General features: G+C 43.9%; 1 protein-coding gene across 3 annotated transcripts; it reads left to right on the top strand.

The window, feature by feature from the left end:
- Window positions 1–4353: 4353 nt before the first annotated feature.
- On the top strand, window positions 4354–26148 carry SLC25A43 (solute carrier family 25 member 43). Of its 3 annotated transcripts, none has more exons than XR_003558375.2 (6): window positions 4354–4722; window positions 7661–7902; window positions 8887–9059; window positions 22595–22729; window positions 23808–24086; window positions 25986–26148. XR_003558375.2 is itself a non-coding variant. In XM_014276653.3 (5 exons), the coding sequence occupies exons 1-5, from the start codon at window positions 4451–4453 to the stop codon at window positions 24009–24011; spliced, it is 1026 nt and encodes a 341-aa protein (XP_014132128.2). In that variant the 5' UTR covers window positions 4354–4450; the 3' UTR covers window positions 24012–24161. The 3 variants fall into 3 exon arrangements, 1 of the variants encoding a protein (XP_014132128.2); XR_003558374.2 differs by having other exon boundaries at window positions 24486–26148; XM_014276653.3 differs by lacking the exon at window positions 25986–26148 and having other exon boundaries at window positions 23808–24161.
- The last annotated feature ends 194 nt before the right edge of the window (window positions 26149–26342 follow it).

The raw sequence follows: 26342 nt of genomic DNA, 5'->3' as shown, positions 1-26342 counted from the left end.
AGCATCTCTGCTACTAGAGGTACTACCTGACACAAGTAAGTAAAAAACTTATACTGTGGCTCCTGGTTGGAGAAAAAAACAACCAGTTTGTTACCTATAATTGAGGAAATTTAAATGTAAATAAAATCGAATTTGTATTCTGTGTTTCAGGGAGCAAACAACTGGAAACTGATCGTTTGCAACTGCAGAATATCCTGTCTACTAGGATCAAAAGCACTGCTGGAGGAGCATGGTGAGTTACTCTGTGAATGAACAGTAAGTTGTATTTCCTCTGGCAAAGGAGACAGGGAAAGCTAATGTTAAGGAAATCACTCTGGCAATGTTCTCATGTTGAGAAGTGCCATGTCATATTAATTAAAAGTGCCACATCCAAAACGGATAAAATAATTCACTTTTACACAGTGAACGAACTGATTCACTTTTACACAGCAAATAATAAAACTATGGAATTCATTGCTATAAAAAATATGGGAGACCAAATACATTGCTTCAGAAGTGGGTTTGATGTTTACAGAGGCAACAAGAAAATATGGAGTTGTTTTGCAGATGCAGTTTTGACCCAGTATTAGCTATCTTGTTTTATGCAAAAGATACGTCTGAGACATTAGAAAGAGATCTCGAGTGGCATAATTATCCCACATTTCCCTCTTGCAGAATAACTTCACTTTTCTCTGCAACCTGCAGTCTTCTAGGCTTTATTCCATCTCTTACCTACCTAGATTGTACAGACCCGAGATTTGCTCTGCTCTTACAGAAACCTTCTTCTTTGAACTGGACAACCAGGAAAGTTGAAACCCAGTCTGCACAAGTCATGTGATGTCTTTGAAAATCAGTTTAGATAGAACTGGTGCAAAGGACTGTGTAAATCCAGCTCATTTGCTTATTCTGGGGTTATTCACATTTAGAGGAAGTGGATTTGAAGTGAATTAACTTTAGGGCACAGGGGCACTCACACAGACATTGCAACATCATAAGATTATTTCATTTCTTTCTACATTTCATTCTACTACATTTCAACTGGGTTTGATTTAAAGCCTGACAACCTGTGCACATAGACAAGCTTTCTCTGGGAGCTTCAGGCATAGGCTGGGGAGGAAGATGGCTGGAAGAAGTCTTGGACATAAAGCATGTTCAAGTATGTGCAAGTAAGAATCTTGGCTATGGTTCTGCTTGTGGCTTGGTAACGTCATTCTGTGAATTATGCCTGGATGTTACATGCTGCTCGAGTAATTTAAAAGCTAGAATAACTTTTCATATTGAGACTATATATCTCCCTACCTTTAAGTAAGTAGGAAAAACCAAACCTCCATTTTGTATTTATTTTTGAAACAGAGCACCAAGACCTGTTCCAAGGGAAAGTAGGAAACTTGCATAGGTTTATTTCATAAATAACAATGATACAACTGTTGCTTGTTGCAAATGGCTGTCATTACAGGTTTGACTCATGAAACTAATTTGTGGACTGCTGAAGTATCCTTTCCCTAGATACTGATGTGATCAGTTACCGAGTGAGAAGCAGCTCACCTACACGACCACTTTCTAGTCAGAAGCAACCGAAGGATGGGTTGAATACTGCCATCCACTGGCTGGCTGCACAGAAAACTTGAACTTAAATTTCTTTAAGGTAATTAGAAAGTACCTGGTGGCATTTTGTTTTGTTTTTCTAACATGTTTAACTTCCCAGTCAGGACTTTCTAAACAGCCTGTGTGATGATGGGTTTAATCTACAATAAGGTTACCTCAGAAATACTTCATATATAAGTGGATGGTTTTGCTTAGAAGCCATTAAAAAAAAAAAGTTATTAGTCCAACAGATATGTTTTGGCTGTAAGGAGAATTAGTTTTCCAAAACATAAGTTGTCCAGCTAGAGGAAATACAACAATTTCTACAGAAGGTCCAGAATATACAATCCTTCTTAATATAATTCTGGTTTATAACATTTCTGAGCTATGCTTAGAATGTGTATCAATGGCATTAATTCTAGCGTGAGCTTTTTGTTAGACCCAGAGATTGAAGAAGTTTCTGGGTTGCTTCCTTCTTTTAAAGTCTGCTTTACACCTGACAAAGCCAGCTGGCACTGTGAATCGTTCTTAGTACAGAAAGGCAGGCTTGTGATTAAGTCACAGGAGTAGGAGTACAGGATTCTATTTCTGGCTTGGTCACAGACATCGTGGGTTATCATAGGCAAATCTGCTAATTTTCACTATCAGTCATATGGACAACACAACTGCTTGCTGGAGTGGCTTCTTCTTTCACCACCAATGAAGGAACGAACCAAGAACACGTTGTGCTCTACAAGTCTTCTCTCACCACCAATGAAGGAATGAACCAAGAACACGTTGTGCTCTACGAGTCTCCAGCAAATGTCCTGGAAAGCAGTGGCAAATGAACACCTCAGGGCAGTGCTAAATTTAGAGCTTTTCTAACTCATATTTGGCATGGGCAGAGAAATGGTTCTTTGACAGCTTTGTTTACTCTCCCTCCCTGATCTCAGAAGTTTTCTGTGAGACGTTAAACACAGTTAGGTACTGACATGCCCGAGGAAGGCAGTGTCAAAGTAGAATGGAATTTAACGTAAGAAATGACAGCACGCTCCAACACCACCTTTACTAATAAAACCAGTGTGTGACAGATTTCAGTGTTGTGCCTAATTCTGATGCTAGCCACAACTGTATTATCCTGAAGCAATGCACTGATAGTGACCAAACTATTTGCAGTGTTCAAGAAAAAAACAAGCCAAAACAGAAACAAAAACCACCAAAACCAATCCAGAACAGTACGAGAAACTAAGGAGGACATAAACAATATAAACTCAATTAGGCTGGCAGAAATGGTGAAAAGAAGGTGCAATGTAGAGCATTCATTTTTAGTAATCTCATATCCTGCAAGTGACATCCATTTTTTTTAATGACTGGTTTTATTTTGGCAGGTTCCTTTACACAGGAGAAAAAATTGACAACAGACAAACTCACACCAGCCACCGTCTTCTCCACAGATTAGACTGTGCTGTGGAAAGCTGAGGTCATCTGCTGATTCATTTTATCAGCCAGAACAAGGTATGTAAAAACTTGACCAAAAATGAGTAGTTGAAATGGGAAGACTGGGTGGAAAAAAACTGTGCTCAAGAAGAATCTTAAGCTGAGGTTTGTCTTTCTTGGGCAGATGAGCAAGAAAGGCAAACGCCTAGAAGAAATGTCACATTTTTATGGTTAGAAGTCTTCTGTTTCCAAGCAGTACTAAAGTATAGCAAGTTGATAACCCGTTTATTGTTGTTTCAAATTCTTCCTTAAATAGTTGAGTTCCTGGCAACTAGAGAGATGTCTTTTAGCTGTTTTATTGATTTGGGAATACTCTATTGGATTGGTGGCAGAGCGTTCTTGCCAAAGTTGAGCTAAGGAGCATCTTTATACTGTTTTGTTGGATCCACAAGTAAAAAGGTACTGAATGTAGGCTAATTGAGGTTTCAGTTTGCACCTTTTGTTTGTTTATTTTATTATTACAAGAAACAGAGCAGACATCCCATTTTGGAGTATATTGCTGCCACTGCCTTCTTACGAGCTGTTACCTCCTCGATCCATAGATCCTGGTCACTCCTGTACCTCCTTTCTACTTTCTTCTCTCTCCTCCCCATGCCTTTTCCCCGTTTTCTCTGGCAGCACATCAGCAAAGCCTGAACTAATTGACCTCGTAAATCTTATTAATGATGCTCACTCAGTTCCTCACTTTCAGCACGAATGCACAGGGCTTCAGCAGCAGGACTCACTAGTTAGGAAGCAGTATTTTTGGCTAGTAGTGCGGGACATAGAGCGGTAACCTATGGATGCAATCGATCACTGCAAAAATGTGTTTCAAGTTAAAGATGAAGGGAAGTGTCCTGGCTGCACCTAGGTCACTGCTGTCAGGGCTTGTTGTTTTAATGCTACATAAATGCAAATAATGTCATGCTATTGGGATTTAGATAGGAGCAGGAGCAGCGGGTGCTGTTGGCTGCCTTCGCGTGGGCCCGCGCAGGCCCGGGGCACCCTGCGGAAGGTACCGGCCCTGCTGGCGGGGTGGTACTGGCCCTGCTGGGGTGGCACCGGCCCTGCGGGGGGCACTGGCCTTGCTGGGGGGCACCGGCTCTGCTGGGGGGACACCGGCCCTGCAGGGGGCACTGGCTCTGCTGGGGGCACCGGCGGCCGCGCACGCCGTGCCAACCGAGGGAGAGCACCGGGCCGCGGCGCTGCCTCTGTCGGGAGCGCGGCCGCGATGCCGGGCGGCCCCGGCCCCCCTTCCCGGGGGGGGCAGCGCGGCGGGGGCGGGAGCAGCGCCCCGCGTCACGGCGCCCCAGCCTGGCGGCGCCGCCCCCCGCGCTGGCCGCGCCCCGCCGGGCCGTACCGGGCCGTGCCGTGTCGCTGCCGGCGCCCGCAGTGCCGCCGCGCCGCCGGCCGGTCCGCCGGGCCTCGGGCCATGGCCACCTGGCGGCGGGACGGGCGGGTGACCGGGCTGCAGCGGCTGGGCTGCGCCGGGCTGGCGGGCGCGCTGAGCCTCAGCCTGACGGCGCCGCTGGAGCTGCTGACGGTGCTGGCGCAGGTGGGCACCTGGCACTGCCGGCGGGGGCTGCGCGGCGCCGGGCGCAGCCTGTGCCGCACCGAGGGCCTGCGGGCCCTCTGGAAGGGCAACCTCACCGCCTGCCTCCGCCTCTTCCCCTACAGCGCGCTGCAGCTCGCCGCCTCCCGCCGGTAAGCGAGCGGCCCCGGCCCCGGCCCCGGCTGCGGGGGGCTCCGCGGGGAGGGAGGGGAGCGAGCTGCCTCCGGCCTGGCGCGTCTGTTGGAGGGCAAGGGGGGCACTTCAGTGCCGTCTCTCATCTGGGTGGCTCGCTGGTGGTGTGTCCCCTCTTCACACAGACATGTACCCTGGCTAATAACTCCATTGGGGTGATTTATTCAGCACGTAGCAGCTCTGAGGGCCTTGTGACATGCCAGCAGCTGCCTGTAAAGTCATAGGTGTTCTCCAAACTGTGAAGGGTTGATGCACTGTTAAATCTCTTCTGCTCAGCCAGACTCCTTTAGCAATGAAGTTGCAGCACTACCTACAAAAGTGACTGCAACATCTGTGCTTTGCAACTGATTTATTCTATTCATTTGTATGCTCTCAAGTATTTATGTTGTCTGTATCAAAATAAAAAAGCAACAAAATCGTAATTCAAATATTTTACCCTGTTATGCAGTAGTTGTTATGCAAATCTGATGAGTCCTGAAGTCAATATGTGACATCATTTGTTTTATGATCTTGTTTTCGATAATACACAGACAATAAATTAAGGTAAACACTGGAAGGGTGCAGCAGGGTCAACATGGGGCAGAGCTGACTGAGGTCTGCTGACCCGTGCTGTTCCCTAGGATTCCCTTGTGCTGCCAGTACCTTTTAGCCTTTAAAAGGCGTGCCTGACTCTTCGTTCAGCGTGTCTTGCCACTTCGAGGGTTGTGTTTCTCTCCTTTTTTTTTTTTTTATTGAGGTCAGCTGTGTGCATGGTATGCACTTGACATTTCTGCCCAGCTGGGTGATGGATTATTCCAGTTTGTGGGCCATGCTGGGTGGGGAGAAGCATGGGCTCAGCCCGTGCTGGCCAATCCTGCCTGCTGAGGCTCTCGCCCGGGCTGACGCTGCAGAGCCTGCTTGGGCTTGTCATTCATCTGGCTGAGCAAGAGTCACCCTCCCAGCTCTGCCTGTGCCTTTCAGGAAATGACAGATGAAGCTACCCTGGAACCAGGCAGCTTTGTAGTGTCCTTCTGCTTCTACTGCATGCGGTGGTCAAACGAGGGGAGGGATAATGGCGTTGGGAGGCAGTAACAGTGATTTACATGTAATTTAAAGTTCCCAGAAGAGTCAGTGTATTGCGCCACTATAAACCAGTTGATTTGGAGCAAAATAACTAACTTCATTGTTTGTTCAGTTGAAACAGTGTATTTATTTCCTTTGCAAGGCTGTAGTTTGTCTCTAGTTTGCACAGGGTGTTCTTTTGAATTACAAGTGGAAGGAGGCTACCAGGAAGTTAGATAAAAACTGCCTACCCGTATCTCTTGATACATTGTTTGGGGATTTTTTTAGTGTATTTCCTAGTGGGAGAATGGTGCATATAAGGGCAAGAAACACAAAAAGAGAAATGTTCCCTGGTGACTTACATAAATAGTAATGCCAGTTGCAGAACGAGCAGGGCGAAGCAGGGGCAGGGGGGGTTAGCTGGCTCTGCACTCTGTAGTTACTGTGCATAGACTCTGTCTTCCCGTGCAGTTTTAAATGTCTTCTGGGTGGTGCCTAGAGACACCCCAGCACGCTCTCCACGCATTTGTGCTTGCACAGGAAAATAAGGCTGTGTTGCTTTAGGGACCGTACAAGATACATAGGAAAAAAAGTTTGTGTCCTTTCGCTTTTGCTTGGCTCGTCTTTCTGCTCTGGGCTCTCTCCAGGGCACGAGACGAGTAGATGCAGGGATCTATCATGCAGTGTGAAATGAATGCTTATGTGAAAAAACATCAACTAAGCAAGCAGTGACTTGTAAATCTTTGCAAATTATTTTGTTCTGGACATGGTAACGTTGTGTAGTTTAAATGTAAATCTGCTGTTTAGGTGGTTTAGTTAATGCTTCCAAAATAGAATAATAACATTTCTTTACCTCCAGCTAAGATTGTCTTCTCTCAAGTCTTTTTACTTGCTTCTTGCTGTCTCCATGACACTTCTCCCTGGTGTAGGAGTGTCCTGGGTATGTAGTAAAGTCCTTCCATGCATCACAAATGCTTGAGTTGCAGGTTAGCCTTTAAAATTCTGTGCTTCAGTTTCAAAATTCCGAATTTAGACTTAACCTCCCATGCATAATAGTGCCTGGAAATAAGTCTTCTCTGCAGAAGTATCCCTGTAGATATTTCTGTCTCAACATAAGCAACCGAGGAAGGTTCAGTTGTTCTCAGAAGGTCTGTGATGAAGTTATCTGTGTATTTCTTCCTACGTGACATCTTTGACTGGGGGGTTGGACCAATGTCTCTAACTGATGACTGATGATCAGGGAATTTCTTGCAGACATGTTTTAAGTCATGGTAATTTTTTTGCTGTAGATGGAAATATATATGAGGATTCTGTGGTCTTTTGACTACTTTTGAAGTTTCTTGCAAAACAAACAAGTAAATCAAGTCTTTGAAGGTTTTGTCATTGTTGAATTGGTGCTTTGGACCATGATATCGCAGCTCAAGTTATATGAGTTCATATAGATAGAGCTATGCAAGCTGCCTCTAAAAAAGCTCTTTCAGGTACTGGAAGTATTTTTGCTGAGTAACATTAAAATCAAAGCAAATTGCAGAGTTACATATTCCAGTTCCTGACTTAGTTGTTAACTGTAACTTCTGTGCAGCATGGATTAACCCAAAATGTCTTTGGGCTCTTTGGTGCGTGTTTTGGACTCTGATCATGTTTGCTCATTCACATGTTCTGTTTCACAGAGGTTCTGATGCTTGTGTGGTGCTATATATAGCAAGGTCTTGGATGGAATACATGTTAAATTGTCAACTCCTGCTGCTGAAGGGGCTTGTGGGCAGAAGTACATTTACATCAAGAATAATCTGCCATAATTTTTCATGTGTTGTTTGTACTGTCATTAATAGTGCCTCTTTTATGTGTTTATTCTAGACTTGTTATACTTTTCACGGATGAGCTGGGTCATATTTCCCACTGGAGAGCCATCATGGCAGGAAGTCTGGCTGGCATGGTTGCAACCATCGTGACTTACCCCACTGATGTAATTAAAACACGTCTCATTGTGCAGAACCGACTGGAACCATCTTATGAAGGAATTCTTCATGCTTTTTACAAAATTTATCGTCAAGAAGGACTCCTTGCACTCTACCGTGGTGTTTCACCAGCTATATTAGGTAAAATAATATTAGGGAAAAATCACCTCATTGCACATTGTTTATTGCAGCTATGTAGTGCGTTCTTTTGCTCACTTGATTTCAAAAGCAAATAGTAATATTCTTCTGTAGAAGATCTGTAGATTTACAAGGCACAACAATACTGATCACCTCTGCTGCAGCTTTATTGCTTCAAATTACTACCGAGTGCATAGGATTTCTAGGTATGGTTATGTGTTCAACAAAATTTCCTTCTTTTATAGATGATCTAGGTGTGCTTGGATGCAAGATATCCACCATTTAGTTCTTAAAAAAAAACCCGAAACATATATATCCACACACAGAGTTTTCCTTATTCTTATGTAGGTGTCAGAATGTCTCCCTAGCTGTTCAGTGAAACCAGTACAAGCAGTAATGTATAACTGATGTGAGAAGTGAAGATTAGTGATATTCTCTAAGTGACTTTTTAATTATTTATTTACTCTTTATAGCTTTTAAAAATGCCATTAAACTTTGAGTCCACTTTTTCACAACATGACATTATAAAAAATGCATCATCATCATAATAATGTATAATCCCACTATAAAATTGATGAGAGCGGGAAACAAGCAAAAGAGGACAGAAGTATTTCTCATCAGCTTGACTGAAGAAACTGTTTACCTGTGCAACTGCTAGGGTTGGTATGGGCTGGAGAAAGAGCTTGTCACAAAAGAGATAACCTGGAGAAAGAGCTGACCTGTCACAAGAGTAAAGCAGTTAATGGTTCTAACAACGTGCACATTTTAATATGTAAATATATGCCCCTATCAGCACATCTAGTTGCTACAATATGGATGTTTGGTGGTAAGCCAGTGACTAAAAAGTGAAGTTCTTCAAAATATTGAGTTTGAGCAATGCAAGGTATAAACTGTCAGCTCATTCCGTCTTTCTAGGTTATGTGATGAGCAGCGCTGTTTTCTTTGTGTACAGTGCGTTGATACACAACTGTCTGGTTTGCTTTCTAGGTGCTGTCCCATTTTCTGCAGGCTCATTCTTTGTTTACATAAATCTGGACAAAATCTGGAGAGAACCCATAGTTCATTTCACTCCTCTTCAGAACTTCATAAATGGCTGTGTAGCAGCTGGTGTGGCACAGACACTTTCTTTCCCCTTTGAGACTGTCAAGAGGAAGATGCAGGTACAGAGCATTTGTGTTACTAGTGCTTTGCTATAGGTTCTTGTTGCAGGAGCTTGGGACAAGACTAGCCAGATGATGATGAGTCTCACTTTATTTCTCTTACCAGTAGGCTACAGAGACTTTGTTTTAGGTTGATTGGGTTTTGTTTCAGTTTTTTTTCTTTTTTTTTTTTAAGTCTGAAAATTATTGTCAGAAGTGTGCTGTTACACTTTTAAGGTGGGTTCGAGTACTAGCATGGGATATGTGTATACTCTCAGACTGTCTCTTTAGCTTTATTTTTTTTCTTTTTCATAGTAAGTCCATCAAATTCTCACAGTTCAGAATCGGCAAACCTTCAGCCAAATGTAGACATTCAGTACCCTTGGTGGTAGGCAGGATGAAGGAGATCCATGTCATTTTCAGAGCCTGTGTGTCTGCCATTTATGCCTGATCTACGTACTGGCAACCACAAGAAACTTGCACAGCCGGTATTAAGTCTGAAGGGTCAGAACTATCCTTGTTCTTTCTGACTCCTGTGGTTAACAGGTGACTTCCCAGTTGCTGGTGCTGCTGATTTCCTGGGGCGTCAGCAGCATGAAAGTTACTATAAGCAGTTACAGTATAATTTTATATCCACAAATCTGTTTTTTATATCCACAAACCAGTTACAGTATAATTTTATATCCACAAAACATGATGATTTGATGATGTTGGCTTTTCATTAGAACTTTATCAGTAGAATAACAGTGAATAGCTGTCATCATCTGGTGGCCTTCTGGCTGTGGCATATGTGTGTGTTCTTTTAGCCTATTTCATGGGACTGCAGGTTTTTAAGAAGCTTTTGTGATCTTATAAAAAAAGCAGTCATTTAGTATGGCAGCATTATATAGGTTCCCATCCCCTCCATCAAGTTGGTTGGTAAGTCACAAGCTAGCAAAACGTCAGTGGAACTGAATTCCCCTCTCCTGCTCCCCAGGTTCCCTTTTTCAGACAGGGCTCAGATCCAGTGGCACAGAAGCCTTTGTTGCCCTCTCTCCATCTCGTAACAGAGGACCTCAGCAGGAGAGTAATGTCTTTTTATAGACCAGTTCATGTAGCTGATGTGTTCAGAAGTCAAGCTTTAAGCTGAGCCCTTTCATCAGGTATCTCGTAAAATGGCTCAGGTGAGAAGGATTCTGAGCATGAAAACTTGATCATTTTTTCCAGCTTTATCAGTGGATCTAACAAAAGCAATTACTCCTTACAAGTCCTCTTTTTCTTGATATCCTTAGGCTCACAGCAATGCTGTTGCCCTAAAGAGTAAAGAAAAGTGAGGCATTTACTGTGCTGTTTCCCTTTTAATATTTTCTGTCAGTACATTAGTTACTTGAACATTCAGGTTTTTGTAATCATTTCAAAAGTAACTTTCAGTTGTAGCTGGTGTGGTGTTAAGTTCTATGTCAAGCTTTGTCTTGACAGGCAAGTAGGGAAGTGGAACAGGTTCATCTTTCATTTTCCTGCCACTAGGCTGTACTCTTTTACCAAAGGGATGCTTAAAACATCTGATTGGCACCTCTAGAAACAGGGGAACTGGATTTATTGCCTAAATATGTAGGAAGTGGGTATGCTAAAAATACTTTGGATGGAAAAAAGGCTCAACAATGGAGAGGGGTTTTTTCCTCATAGATGCATTGCAACAACTGAATAGTGATTTTTCCAAGCTTAGAGAAACACCTCCTGTTCAGTGATTTATTCTGAAGGCATGGGAGAAAGCAAAGATGTTTCAGAAGAACTAGCTGCTTAGGTGTGATAGCCCATAATTTGTTTGGTCCTAGAAATGACGTAAGTCATGGAGGCTAGTCCAGAAAAGATGCCTGTTGAAAATTGTACCCAAACTGATGCTAAGAGCTCACCGGAACTCACGTGAGGTCATCCAAGAAGTTTGTTTTTCATGGTTAGCATGCCAGGGTATGGCCCAGCTTTGCAGGGATCAGCTCTGCTTTGTGCTTACTTGTTGGCCTATGCAGTTTGCAGAGTGGTGGTGGTCAGAAGGGAGAAATGTCTAGGACTGCACCAGAAAAGGTACCATGCAAAGGGACCTAGAAAGAGGGAGAATGAAGGAGGGGGGGGAAAGAGCTTCAAGACATTTAAGTGTTCTGTAGAAAAGAAGGGAGCAGATACTTCTGATCATGGTTTTTCTCAGATAACATATTCTGGTCAGCCTCCGTGCAGTGATTCACCTTCCTAGCTGATAATAAGAGGGGTGTAGCAAAGCCTGTAGCTACCCATGGGCCTGGTGCAAGCGCTCTGCAGTGAGTGTAGGAAAAAGCTGGCTTTGTTTTGAAGCAATGTACAAAGAGGAACCCAGCACATTGCGGAGGTCAGTATCAGATTCCTCTTCCTTCTCTTCTGTCCCACTGATCTGACACATAGAGGCAGTATATTGCCAAAGAAGACTTTTCCAGGGAACCTGGCGACCAGGAACCGGGGGGTTGTAAGGCAATCTCAGGAGCTTCAAAAACTGAGAAATCAGGGCACGAGGCTGTCTTCACTGATTCTGGGATGGAGTACAAGCCTGAGACCAGGATATCCGGTACAGATCTTCACATGACATGCTAGGCAGTCTTGGAAGAGTTAGCTCCATTCATCTCATCTAGACAATGTTGGAATTGTTTGCACAGACTAGAAAAGGAATTCTGCTGTGGGAGGAAGGATAAGGTGTTATTTTTAATCTCAGTTGTAATAATTTTGTTTCATCCTTTCTCATTTTACATATCTGAATCCTACGCTTCTGACGTTGGCAGCTTTTGTCACTGACATCTTGTGGGAGTAGGAGCTGACTGTCAGTAAACAATTCTTCCTCTGTGTTTTGGTGGTGATTTATGATGTCAGATTTGCTCTGTAACCATGGTTTCTTCCCCCTCTGCTATTAGAATTATCTTTATCATGTTTACTTTTTTTTCCCACAAAGATGCTGTGTATGCTAAGTATACTTGAATGTTTTTCTTAAAAGAAATGTTAATTAATATGAGTGAGTCTTAATGAATATGCGAGTTCTCTGTGTTGTGCTTATCCTAATTTTATTCCTTTGTCTTCCTTTTTTCACTTTGCTTCTGATTGGCATGTTAGAGAATTAAGAGGTACTGTATGCATGTTTCAGCATGGAAATATGGCTTTTGTTGTACATCTCGTACATCTGTAGATGGGGATTAGTGAAGGAGAGGGTTATTCAAAGGGTTGTTCTATATCAAATGCTTTCCTGACACACTCTTACGCTGTATCAGTTTCTGAAAAAAAGCTTACTGATCTGTATGTCCTTCTGACATATGTTATTCTTGGCTTTCCTTCCTTACCTCACAATGTCATGGTCTTTGTTAAATCTGGTATCTAAACAATACTTAAGTACAGCACTTTAACTTGCATACAAGAACACTTTTTTCCTTCAATTTTTTTTTTTACCTTCAGCAGGGAAATACCTGCCTATGAATGAGTCTGAATTTAAGGGAAGTACTGGTAGTATGTTTCCACTTCCCCACATCATCTTTTTGCCTATAATGACCTTTATAAGTGCATATTGGACTGAGCTGTGGCATTTCAGTAAGGGAAGATGAATTTAGAGCTGTTATATGCTGTACAGAAGATTATTATTAGAATGACACTGATCCTAGACTATGTGTAGAACTGAAAAATCTACAAACATGCAAATGGTCAGCGCAAACCTAATACCCAAGTCTGGCACTTCCCTCTGTGCACATGACCCTCAGAAGTAGGCTCAGATACTCCTGGCTGGCCTTTCTCAACCTTCATTCCAAATTGACCCGTGACTTTGGTAGTTTTGTTAAGCAAGATGCACAAAGATGACCCTAAAGTTTCACAGATACTCCACCAGCTGTGCAGTTACTCCTCACCTGCTATATACTTTTAGTATACTGCAGGATTCGGCACATTTTTGGTGTTGACTGCATAGCATCCTCAAGTTGTGAGGACATTTCTCTGGGGAAAGCATTGCTCAGTAGTGATCTTTCTGTTTTAAAATCCAGGCTTTGAATTCCCTCTGCTGCCATAAACAAACAGGCTCACTGTTCTTGGTTAGCGTAGGCTGTTGCCATGCATCACCCAAGAAGTGGCCTCTTTTCAGTGACAAAAGTGAATCAGTTAGGCCTTGGCTGCCTATAAATCTGCAATGTGTTGTGCAAAGGTTTTTTGTTTGGCTTTTTATTTTTTGGTTCTTTGGAACACAAGTTGCTCTGCAAATGTGAAATCTGTTGTAAATGATGTAAATGCTATGAGTTCTCAGTAACCTGGAGAAAACTAAGCAGTCATTCCCTTTGTGAGGTAGCCTGTTTAAAGTAAATGCAATCTTATGCCCTGTTGGCCCATTTCTAGTCTGAAGTCAGTTAAAGGAGATAGTGAAGACTCTCTTTAAAAGTAGCATTGTTATTTAAGTATTTATTTAAAAATAGTCACCTTACTATGTTCCCTGCCTGGTGAAAGTCAGTTTAGCAAGAATGCTGGGTTGTAAACTAAGCTTTGGAAAAGAAAATTATAAATGTTTGTTAGAAAAGCACCTTCTCTCTGCTGAAATGAAGAGAGAGTGCTCCTGTGTTGCTTAAACATGAGTAACTTGCAAAGAGTGCTCTGTCATTGGAGATGGTCACTGGTGCTGGCCTGGCAGCCGCTGAAAGCTCTCAGGCTGTGGTGTCACTGCTGTTTGTGAGATCTCTGTCCTTGTCAGCTGGGAATATGAAAGTTATTGGAGACATGACCCAGTTTAAAAATAAGAAATCTTTTTTGGGTCATGTGGTTCACACGACATCTCAAAAGCATACGTGCTCTGAGACTTCATGCAAGGAGACTCTTCAATAGTGAACGGCATGGGATCCTGAGACTTGAAAATTTTCAGAGATGGAGCCATTTGGCCATACAGAGTGGCAAATTCCATAGTGTGGAAGCAAATAAGGAGCAATATTACAACTTCTAATCAGATTTCCTGTGGAAGTAAGGCTTAGATGGTTGCTAGCTGTCTGTCCTTGCCCCCAGTAACTTTTGATCCTGCTGTCCAACTTCACCCAAACTTGACGGAAGAGTGGAGGTTTCAGAGAAACTTCCTTCAAGTTTTGTGAAAACAAGTGCAGATAGAGACAAGACTCCAAAAATATTTCACCTGAGAGAGATGCAGTGAGAGTTCTTAGTTTTCTGACTTTTCTCTGTGGTGTTATGCTCCCCTTCTTGCTGCTGGGGTTCAGGCATCAGCCAGCACCCCACGCCCTGGGTGATACTTGAACTTGGGACCAGCATGGCTCCTCTGATTGTTAGCAAATAGCTAATAGATGTCAGATTCTGGTTTTGGTAAAATCCTTTCCTTCCTTCTCTTTTTCCCTATGTCTCAATGCTTTGAGCAATAGTGTTTTTTATTGTTTTGCTGATGTTGCTAAGATATTTTATACCACTTTCTCTGAGGCTGTTGTGGAATAGTGCTCTACTGCTTTGGGAAGTACTTAGTCCAGTAAATGGTTGAGACACTGCCTGAAAAAAGCTGCCAAGCATAACATGGGCTTTACCTTCTGTAACAGCCTAGAGCAACTTTTGTGCATCTGAACAAACCTCAAAAGCATTTCTCATGGATCCCCAGATTTCCACAGGAGAGAATCGTGAAGACTGCCTGTGAAGCTGAAACACTGAACAGTGCCAGTGGAAAAACTGATTAAAAGGGAAAAATTGTAAATCAAGAATTGGAAGCAGGACTGGGTGACAGCTTGTGCTATGTCTAGTGTCTTTAACCCTGTTCATCCAAGGAGCTGTGGTGTGATAAGTACATAATACTCACTCTGAGGTGGATTACAGCAGTAGCTTAGCACTGCAGCACAGTGGTGTGCAGAAGAAAAGCAGGAAAACACACTGTACCCATCTGAAATGCAGGAGGTCTGAGGGAGGGCAGAATGCAGTTCTCTCCGAATGATTTTCCCAGATACCGAAGCAGCCACCACGCTCCCAGTCCTGGATTTGGTAGTGCCACCTGAGTATGGCCACCATCCTCTTACAGCCTCCGCAGCTCTGTGATCAGTGTGGTGTGAGTGAGAGCTCTTTAATCTGCTTTGGAGCAAATCAGATGGGTTAACTTAGCCCACCTTTTTAAACTTGGTAATCTTACCCAACTGACATGGCCTGGCATGGGTCAGGGTACGCCGCTGTGCACACACAGCTGTTACAGCTGTGATTTTCAGCAGGGAGACAGTAATGTCTCCAGAGTGATAGCTGTCAGTGTTACCCCTAGCATGAGTACTTTTGCATCAGTTGCACAGGAGAGCCTTGTATCCATTTGTCTGTGCTTAAAATGATGTGCCTGTGACTAATTATGCAAAATACGCTAGGAAAAGGAGCTAAAACTTTATGGACACTCTTTTATATCTGATTTATTTTGATTTGGTGTAATTCCTTGCCTCATACACAGAAGGCCAATGGAAATATATTCTCTGTAAAGCCCTGATCCTGTAAAACGTTAATTTTCTCCTCAGCTCCTATGCAGACAGCTGGAGATGTGAGAACTAGTGTTGCTATTCATTGTGTGAAGTGTGGCACCAAGCTAGTTTGGCTAAGGGCTTGCACCATTAAATAAAGTAGTGCTAATGTACATGATGAAAATGGTACACCCATTTGTAAGGATTGAGCTGAACCACCACGAGGCATTCAGAAACCACCCAGAGATGTCCATGCAAGGGGGTTGCACTGCCTTGAGGGGGAAAAAAACCCCAACGACTTATATTCTATATCAGAGATTTCTTCATACCACAGGTGTTAAAAGCAAGGAAAGCTTTGGTTCGGTAGCAAAGGAGGGGTTCTGCAGCAACCTGTGAAGCCTCAGTGTACACAGGCCTGTCGATAATGTATTTAAAGCTAAGAGTCAAACTTTCGAGCAAGCATTAAAGTGTTTTGCTCATTCGGTGCCGTTGATCTCAGAAAGGTGAGATGTCTTGGCCCCAGTTCAGGTTACAGAAGAAAAGGACACCATGTTCCTGGAGTGCAGGAAGCTGGAGGTCAGCTGCTCTGCTGTGCTGCTCTCCAGCCGATTGCCTCCTGATAACTTGTCATCGTTTGCCTTCCTACATGCCTGAATACCTTTGGGTGCACTGTAGCCAGGGGTAAGTCAGCATTATACCAAACCACTGACACAGAAAAGACAATGACTACCAGGTAGGGCTGTCCTTCAGGAGAAAGGATTAATCAGCCCAAGAGAATGCATGCTTTTCCCCCCTAATATTAGTATTTATTTAAATTTTAATTATTTTTTATTTGAGTGCAGTGAAATATTCTTTCAAGGATTCAGCCTTCACTTGAGTGAAATTTCTATTGACTGCAGTGGCATTAGCTTGAATGAAAACAGCAAACTGTCCTTCAGTTTCCTTTGAACTACAGTTACGCTTGCCTGTTGGATGTGTCCTTATTAACCCAGACTGCAAAGACTTCTTATTTTAGCTTCCAGATTAGAGCGAGAATTCTTCTTGAGCTGTGTTGTAAAGTGCCTTCCTATACTTTTTTTTTTTTTTAATTGATTGGAAGTGTAGGACACCCAAACCTGTTGAAAATATACAAATAAGAAGAAATGTTACTATATCTACCATCAGGGTCACATATCACTTATGGCAGCTATTCGCTGTTAGTTGATCTTTCATACTCCATGCCAAACAGTACTGCATACTCAAAAAATCAATAAATAGCAAATCTTTGTACCAAACAAACTTTATGAACAGGGAGGAAAGGGGAGAAGTACGTGAATTGAGAGGGAAGTATTTCCAGATAGTCTCTGTTAGATGTAAATTCAAATAGTTGTGCAAACCAAAATGTTCTGAAGTGCAAGTGGGCTTTTTATTTGCACAGCTCTGGGCTCAGTCTCAAGTGGCCTAACCACCGTGTCTGCCATTCCCTGACCTGGTGGTCTCTCTGCTTGGTCCCTGTGCGGCTGTATGAATCTTGACAAGATTCAAGTGATTGATCTTTTGATGAGCATGGTTCCCACTGCAGCTGTGGTGAACTACATCCATCCTTCAATCCTAAGAGGAAGAGAGGAGGAGGAAGAGAGGGGCTGGGAGAGGTCATTGAAGGGAAAGTCTTTATAAGAATCTGTGAGATTAGTTCCCAAAATGAGACAACTATGTTGTTCTGGCAGTCACCTCATGATGCAGACAGTGGGGAGGGATGGTGTCTGAAGACCCTTCAGGTCACAATTAACTTTAACAATTAACTTGAGTTTTGTCATTACACTGCACCTTTATTTAAATATTTTTTTTATAGTTGTGTGGGGGTTTTATACATGTCTCTCAGGTTTAGATTGTTAAAATAGAACATAGATATAAATTTGGGGCTGTATCACAGTGCTCTGTCAGGACCCCTTAAAATAGAACCGCTTTAAATTGGCACCTTGACTTCTGTTGTTGCCAAATTCAAATCTCAAATCATGTCAGACTCACAGAATTATGCGATTGACTGAAAAGACACTAGTTTAAAAAACTAAAGGCTTTCTTTGGGTTTTTTGTGTGCTGTTTGGTTTTGAACCTTCATGGTACACTTCACTCATGTTTTCAGACTCTTCGCCGTGATTGTAAAGACTTAACTGTTTTAGTAAGGCTTCTGCGAGGAGCAGGGGGTTGGACTCAAGGAGCCTTATGGGTCCCTTCCAACTTGAGATATTCTATGACTTAATAGACTTGGTGGCCTCTGGATACTAAAAGACTGCTTGTAAGAGACCAAATGGAGCCAATTCTGCATGTGATGTTCTTTAATCATTTAGAGAACCCTTTGTCCATTAGAAGTAAAAAGATTAGCAACTTAGCCCCACTGTAACTACTGTGACTAACAACTTGGCACTCTGTAATCAGCGCAGTGGGCTGTACTGTTCCTCCAGGCTTCTGCAGTATGAGACAGCCGTAACTAGAGGGGAAGGAAGTCTTCAAAAATTTCATAACATGCAGGTTTCCACGCAGCAGCAGCCCACAGTGTCAAGGGGTGTTAAAAGAACTCAAGATGATTTGAGGTGCATGGCATGAAACGCTTCTGTCATGAACTTGATCTTTTTGGTATGAGATGAGCTGTTTGATTTGTATGTCATAGTAAGTTTCTGCAAAAAAAGGTAGAAAGACAAGTTTGATCTGGTTCGTTACTTCCATTTTCTGGATCTGGTGCCATAGGGCGCTTGTGAGAATTGCAGTGTTGTAGACATGCTTAGATGATGCAGAACCATCCAAAACCCACAGCTATTTTTGTCATTAAAAACTGCCAAATGAAATGCCTTCTTAGTTTTTTCTTTTATTAATACATTTTAAATTTGTTCAGGTGTTCCAAAATACTGAAGTTTTAACTCCACACTGATACAGTTTTTAGTTTTCCTTTTGCAGCAGGTGAGTCTGAGAGTCTGTGGACAATTGTTACTTGGTACTTTGTGTAGGGTCCTAGAAACATACTGCCTCTGTAAAACAGAAAGACCATCAAAACATACCTCACCCCACAGACTGGAATCTTGAAAATGGCTGTAACCGTGGGGAATGTTACTATAAATAATCTTTCAGTAAGTCTCTTAAGAGGTCAGTGTCTCTGGGCATATTAGGAATCTGGGGGGGTTGACTTACCTGTTCCTTTTTAACTGCCTGCTGGATGTATTTACTGCGTGCAGAATCTTACTGGAACCTGAGTGTGCTTGTCGCCTGTCGTGGTGTTGTAGGCAGGAGTACTGTACCAAACCCTTCGATGTCTGCCTTTGCAATGTATACAGTAATGAAAGGGATTAAGTCAAACTCATGCAGCTAATTCTGGCTCATCATGCCCTGCCTACTGCAAAGGGACTTAAAAAGGAAGGGAATCGCATGTTAACAGCATTCCTGCTTTCCCAAAGTGTTTTATAAACCTGTCCCTCTTCGCTGCTTGGCTGCCTGTAACTTCCTTTACCAAAAAAGCTTGTGGAAACTGGCTGACAGTCCAGAAAGCAGAACAGGGTTTGAATCCAGCTTTCCTATGACTGCTGACCTCAGTGCCAGGGAAGGTTATGGAACAGATCACCTTGAGTACCATCATGCAGCGTGCACAGGACAACCCAGCACAGGTTTATGAAGGCAGGACCTGCTTGACAAACCTGATCTGCTGTGACAAGGTGACCTGCCTAGTGGCTGAGGGAAAGGCTGTGGCTGGTGTCTGCCTGGGCCTTAGCGAAGCCTTTGGCACCGTCTCCCACAGCATCTCCCGGAGACACCGGCTGCCCGTGGCTGGGGCGGGTGTGCTCTGCGCTGGGCTAAGAGCTGGCTGGGCGGCCGGGCAGAGCGTGGTGGGGGATGGGGTGACATCCCGCTGGCGGGGGCACACGGGGTGTCCCCAGGGCTCAGCGCTGGGGCCGGCCCTGTTTGATATCTTTATCAACGACCTGGATGAGGGCACTGAGCGCACCCCCAGCCGGTCTGCGGAGGACACCAGGCTGGGGCAGTGCTGCCCTGCGGGGGGGCAGGAGGCCCTGCCGGGGGTCTGGCCAGGCCGGGCGAGGGGCCCAGGCCGGCTGTGTGAGGTTCAACCCGGCTCCGTGCCGGGCCCTGCCCGTGGGGCACAGCAGCCCCAGGCAGCGCTGCAGGCTGGGGCAGGGGGCTGGGAAGGTGCCCGGCGGGAAAGGTGCTGGGGGGGCTGGCTGGGCCGGCTGGGCAGGAGCCAGCCCTGTGCCCAGGTGGCCACGGGGGCCAGCAGCAGCCTGGCTGGTGTTAGGAACAGTGTGGCCAGCAGGGCCAGGGCAGTGCCCATCCCCCTGTGCTGGGCCCTGGTGCGGCCGCCCCTCGAATCCTGTGTTCAGCTTTGGGCCCCTCACTGCCAGGGGGACGTGGAGGGGCTGGAGCGTGTCCAGAGCCAGGCAGGGGCTGGGGCACAAGGCTCACGGGGGGGGCTGGGGGGCTCAGCCTGGAGAAAAGGAGGCTCAGGGGGCACCTGATGGCTCCCCACAGCTCCCTGACAGGGGGGTGTAGTGAGGTGAGGGTCGGTCTCTTCTCCCAAAAAAAGAAGTGGTAGGACAAGAGGAAACGGCCTCAAGTGGCACCAGGGAAGGTTTAGATTGGATATTAGGAAAAATGTCTTCACTGAAAGGGTGGTCAAGTGTTGGAACAGGCTGCCCAGGGACGTGGATGGGTCACCATCCCAGGAGGTATTTAAAAGATGTGTAGATGCGGTGCTTAGGGACATGGTTTAGTAGTGGGCTTGGCAGTCCTGGGTTAATGGCTGAACTCAATGTTAAAGGTCTTTTCCAACCTAAGCAATTCTATGATTCTGTGCTGTTGCATTTTCAAGGATACTTACATTATCTGAGTGCTCTTCTAAGCTAGTATTACCATCCTTAGTGGAACTGTTCCCTGAAGTCTCAGCTGCAGCACTCAGCATCTTCCACGGTACAGTCATGAGAGTCTGTGCAGGAGTTTCTCAAGTATTGTGGATTAAGTCTTGAAAGCTTATTTATGTCCTTCTCACTGCTGGATTTTGCTATTACTTTTAAAGCCTTACACCCCTTAAGTAGCAGAACCAAGCAGACAGCTGAGCTTCCCTGTAGCAAATGAGCATAAGTGAATATGTGTATGACCCTCGGCTGCCAGACTGGGTCCGTTACCTTGAACTACCTGCAAAGGCAGTGCTGGTCATACTGTAAAATCAACAACAGTGAAATCCCATAATGTCTGCGTCTCTGAGTCCTAAAACAGAAAGCTGTGGGAGCTTGCACCACAGTTAGGAATTATGAAAAAAGCTGTAGCCACATGGAGTTAGCAAGACCAATGTAGACACAAAGGGGATGAGCAATTAGAACAGGTGAAATACTTTCTGCCCCACAAATGTAATCCCTGTCTTGCAAATCAGGTACACTGTTGAGAAAGTTCAGAGAGAAGCAAGTGCTTCTCTTCTCTCCTTAAAATGTAAAATACAATGGATTAAATCCTCAGCCCTACTCTTGTCTGGGGTAAAAGAGTGAGGACATGATAAAGGGGATCCAGAAGATAACAAATCAGGACATTGTGGAAGCCTATTGCCTTCTTTCTCAGTGCAGACAGCTGCTTTCCCAAAATCACCTCCCAAAGGCCTGTCAAAAGGAAACTGAATGGTTTCACCTGTTACCTGCCATCACATGCGTATTCAATCATGCGCAAAAAAAAGGGAGAAAAAAAATCATGATATGTGAAGATACATGATACATAAAGAAGACTACGCAGTTAGTGTGTGGGATGATTAGGGTTGTTTTATTAGCTTCACAATTGTAGCAGTAGACTTACCAGTAATGCAAGGGAACACAACAGCATTAAACTGTTTGATTAGCAACTTCTCTTATACATCTGAAGCGTGAGGTTTATCTGTTTCCATTTCCATCATCTACGTTGCCAAGTATTTGAAATGCTATAGCTGAGGCATCTAGAAAATGTCATCACCACTTGTTGATTTATGAGAGGCTTGTTATAGGCTTAGCAGCTCTAGGTTAGTCTGGCCAAGGAGGGAAAAAATGCTACACCATATGGTGTTTCAGATCAATGAGGGGATAATGCCATCCATATTCACCAGTCAGTTAACTGTACAAGTCCCATTCATTTTTATCAAACTTCTGCCCTGTGGTGATCCACTTGCATGCACAAGTCATCAACCTGTGTCCTGGGGTCCCCACACACTCCTGACTGGGAAGTGTCACTTGCCATGTATTTGAGTGAAACTGATTTGAAAGTAAGCCCATGGCTGCATGTGCACAGATGGATGAGGATGGGATTATTCAAGGTCAGGTTACCCTGTCTGTGCTAACGCAGTAGGAGATTAATGAAGGAAGGATTTTGCTGTTAAAAATGACCCACTACACTTCTTCCATGTGAACTGACACTGTCTATACTGCAGTTGGAAACGTAGCTGCAGTCCAGCAGGATGCTCCCAAGCTAACTTTAACCAGTCTGGATCCACCAACCATGTAGCAGAGATACGGGAGTACAGGCACTAACTGCTCACCCACAGCCCTTGGTGGGCTTGGACAGCTCAGGCTGAAATCTCTGTCCTTTCCTTTCCGCTGCGCTGTTGCTACTCAACCCATAGTAAAGTTCGCCCTTCTCATTGCAGTGCGGACACAGCCTCGGCAGCCAGAGTCAAGCCAGCAGGCTCTTCTGTTTTGATCAGAATTACAGGAAGGCAGCGTGGCATCTGGGGCCAGCCCCAAGGTTCCCTCTCACAGCTGCTCCACTGCCAGCGATGTGCAGTACCTCTCCTCAGACCTGGCGTGGGGCTGATGCCTTTATGTGGCTCTGGTTTGGATGATTTGTCTTCGCAAGGGTGGGACTTATTTCTAGTAGTGACATGGCACAAAAGGCAGTGCTGTGTGAAATTACTGCTCTTTCTCCATTGTGCCTATCAGAGAGTGAATTCCCTCCCTTTTTTGTTTGTATTTCAAGGCAAAATAGCCGGGTTAATGGAAGAATCCAGATCAGTTTGTTGAAACCTGGTATTAAGTGTTCCTTATGTACCAGAATGGAGAAAACAATTATCTTTAACTACTCTGGTTTTCCTTTGCTTGTTCTAAACCCCTCTGGGTGTCTCTTGAACAGGCCCAGAGTCCTTGGCTTCCCCACTATGGAGCGGTTGATGTCCATTTTACTGGCATGGCTGACTGTTTTCGGCAGACTGTGAAGAACAAAGGTGTGCTTGGACTTTGGAGTGGACTCACACCCAGTCTGCTCAAGGTGAGGTTTTGCTTTCATCCCTGTCAAAGACTATCCTGAAGTAATTGAGACACACTTTTGGACCGTTGGGATTATAAAGTTTATGACATGCCTCTGAACTTATTAGCAGCTTATAGATGACAGTCTGTGACAGAACAGGTATAACCTCAGGCAGGTTATAAACCAGCTCTGGAACTGAGTTTGGGCATACTTCCCCAAATGTAACTTGGCTGCTAGATGTCACTACTTCCATTTAAATGTCCTTAGAGAAGGGAGTGCTGCTAACACACAAGGTAGGGTATGGATGGGCGATTGCGAGGGATCCTCTTACAACAGCTAAACAAGTTCTGCTTCTCAGCTGAGCTTCAGTAATTTGGCATGTAGTACCAAGCTGTAGAGAAAATTGTGTGTGTACAAGCCACTTCCTCGGAAGTCAAAAGCAGTACATCTGACCAGCTACTTAATGCATCCATATCGGTTACTGCAGCCCTTGCTGAGTTAAAAGCATGAAATAAAAGAAGGTAGTTTAGTTTACATAAATGCATTTTATAGCGCTGCAGTAAGGATTACCTACATGGAGTACTACAGCACAGCTAGGGAGTGGTAGTTGAGTGACAATATGATTGATTGTGACGGCCTGCCTGTGCCTGGCTCTGCCTTGGCTGGTATAAAGCCACATGGCACCAGAGCTGCCAATTTTGCATGGCGCAAAAGAAGAAAGTTGTTCAGTCAGTCTGCTGTATGTAGAGTAAATCCCACATTTCCTACCAGGATTTGCTGAGGTTGCTTAGGATTTGCGTAAGTATTTGGCAAGTTGTGATAATCTATAGGCTAGCACAGACCTTGTTCCGCACAATATTGTTAAATTAGTTATCTACCAATAATGAACTCCTACTTTTAGCATGCTGCAGGTGCCACCCTAGTGAGAGGTGGGACTCTGATTTTATATAAACGAGCATAGCTCTATTATCAGATCAGATCAGATGTGAAGTCCCCGAAGTTTCCTTTTATAATAAAACATCTAAGCTAAGAATGCTACTAGTGAGTGTAATACTGCTTTTTTTATCTTATGTTGCTTTTTTTATTATTATTTTATCAGATTGTCCCATACTTCGGTGTTATGTTTAGCACCTTTGAATTCTGCAAGCGGGTCTGTCTGTACAGGAACGGTTATATTGAATCCCCTTTAAATTACAAGCTAACTCCTGGGGTGGACCAGAGTTTACAGCCACAAGAACTGAGAGAATTAAAGCTCCTTCGAAGGGAAAATTTTGAACCAAGGAAATCAGCTTTTGAAAACTGACATCAGAGTGTCCATTGCAGATATACATACTACCTTTCTTAAGGAACTTTGCAAGAAAGACATGCTGAGCTACAGGTACCAGCGTTTCAGCGGATTGCATGGTATTAGTACTGAGACACCAGTGCTGGGGTGAATAAATCTTGTATCTCATTTGTTGAGTGGATATAAATAATATGAATAGCGAGCATATACTGAAGAGGAGAGATGCAACTAGTTTGAAAACGCTATTTGAACTTGAAATTACATTATTCTAGGTGCTTTTCAATATTGAATAGCCATCTTGAGATAAAACCACTTGCAGAAAGGCAAGATAACTGAGATGAGAGTATAAACTGCATTATAAATATTAAGAAAATTCAAATGGATTTTTTTTAAGTAATCTGAGATAGTGAGTCAGCCAAATGTGATAAACAGACCAGAATACATACAACGTCCAAGAATTTCTACTGAAACATCTTTTTTTTTTTTTTTCAGTGATACCGTATGGACGTGGCATTCTGCAAATGCAGAATTAGTCTCAGTTCAGTCACACTCCAGAATCCACTCTTTATTCTTGAGACTTATTTAAGAATAATGATTTTATATGAATCTTTGGTTTAGAGATGAAAATATGCTGCTGCAACTTTGATTTTGCTAAGAGAGAATTGCAGTGTGCGAAATGAACTGTAATACACTGGAATGACAATCTTGCAAACTTAAGTGCATACTGGAAAATCTTCCCCCTTTTCTCCTGTGTTGTTCCTGTGTGTATGTGAATTATTTCAGGCTTTGACAACTGGTTTTCCTGAAGTTCTCTAACTGAAATATTTCCTGAAAAACGCAGTTCTTAAATGTGTTAGATATTTCAGAGCCATAAGCCTTGTCATGTTTTGCTATTCTTAAAGCTCTATTTTTATATTAAACTACTTTTTAGTTCCTATGCGTAGACCCGGCCCTACTGTGCTGCTCAGAATTTACCAGCAGAATAGCACTGTGCACACAACCCGTGATTTTCCCACTTCCAACTGTTGTGATCTGGGAGCCACAGATTAGTTCCTGTAGGTAGGAACCTCTGTGAGACCACTAGGTTATTGCCAGTGGCAATGCCATTGGTAGTCCTCTGACCAGTGCAGGGAGCTTTTGGACAATAAAAGATCATTGGTATTATACCCGAGGACCTGGGGTATTGCTCCGGTTCCTTTGTGGAAGTACAGCCGTGGAAGAGCCCCATCCAAGTGCCTTAAAGCCCATGTCTGCGTGGGAAGGTGGCTCTGCCCTCGGCGTGCCCCACCAGCCTCGGGCTGTGGCAGCCTGTGAGTGAATCACAGCAGCCAGCGAGGCATGTCCACGCCAGCTGAGCTCCTGCCCTAGCTGCAGCACCCTGGCTCAGCACAGGATTTGCCTGCTGGTTTACACGGCTCTATGTGCGTGGTTTTGTACCATTTATGACCCTGCTGGGTGGAAATAAGTAAATCTCAGAAACTGCTTGGTTAAGCCAGGTCACAGCGGGATGAGGCAGTGGCAGATCGATGCAAGAAGTCTGTGACTACGGAGAGAGATTTGCAGAAAGGTTTGTGATAAGTAAGGCCTGCCTTGCACCTAGAACTCAACATTGATGTACCCTACAGCTAGTCTCTTAAATGTGCTTGCTCAGTTCTGCTGCAGTGGTGCTTCGTATTGGTTTTCTTCTTAGAGAAGAAATACAAGCATGGATAGCGAGAATTAAGGTTGTAGAGAGCAGATCTGGTGGCTCTTGCATCACACTGAGGCTGTAAATGCCTTTGGCTCTCTAGTCAACCTGCCTAGTGAACATGCTTCTCCGTGCCTCAGTTTCCCCATCAGCACAGTGCAGGTAATAATACTGAGGCTTATTTCAGGTGTGTGAATAAGGAGATGTGACTTGTGGGCATGTTGGGGACAAATGGATTTTCAGAGTGGCCTTACCTCGTCCAAGCATACCTGTATGTTTTTCACTAATGTTGTATTTCTAGATAGATTTTAAAGATTGACTGATGGGTGCATATGAATGTCTGATCAGCTCTTCAAAACTGGTAAGAGTCAAGCGAGTCAAGAAATTACCCCTACCTTGTTTCTGATATGCTGATAGCACCTTTGTATTGTAATGCACTCCTGCAACTATAAATCACTTACTAACCTGTTATCAGCTAAGCCTCTGCTTTTCGTCACATCACATCCATGTGTGAGAAATCCCCCAGAAGGTAACCCTAAAATACTGAAGACAAAGTGCTTCAGCAGCGGATCGCTGACATGTAAATGGTGTGTGATTGTGAAGACCCAGTTAATAGCAGAGCTGAATCGCAGAGACAGCTCTGGGGAGATGAACGGTAACTC

This window comes from Falco cherrug, chromosome 15 (genome assembly GCF_023634085.1).
Source record: "Falco cherrug isolate bFalChe1 chromosome 15, bFalChe1.pri, whole genome shotgun sequence".
Lineage (NCBI taxonomy): Eukaryota > Metazoa > Chordata > Aves > Falconiformes > Falconidae > Falco > Falco cherrug.
Note: the sequence above shows the minus strand (reverse complement) of the source record. Positions and strands in the feature narration are given on the sequence as shown.

Coding starts and splice junctions, on each gene's coding strand:
- SLC25A43 (XM_014276653.3), top strand. CDS start 4,451: ATGGCCACCTGGCGGCGGGACGGGCGGGTGACCGGGCTGCAGCGGCTG. Junction 4,723..7,660: donor CAGCTCGCCGCCTCCCGCCG/GTAAGCGAGCGG, acceptor TGTTTATTCTAG/ACTTGTTATACTTTTCACGG. Junction 22,730..23,807: donor TCACACCCAGTCTGCTCAAG/GTGAGGTTTTGC, acceptor TTATTTTATCAG/ATTGTCCCATACTTCGGTGT.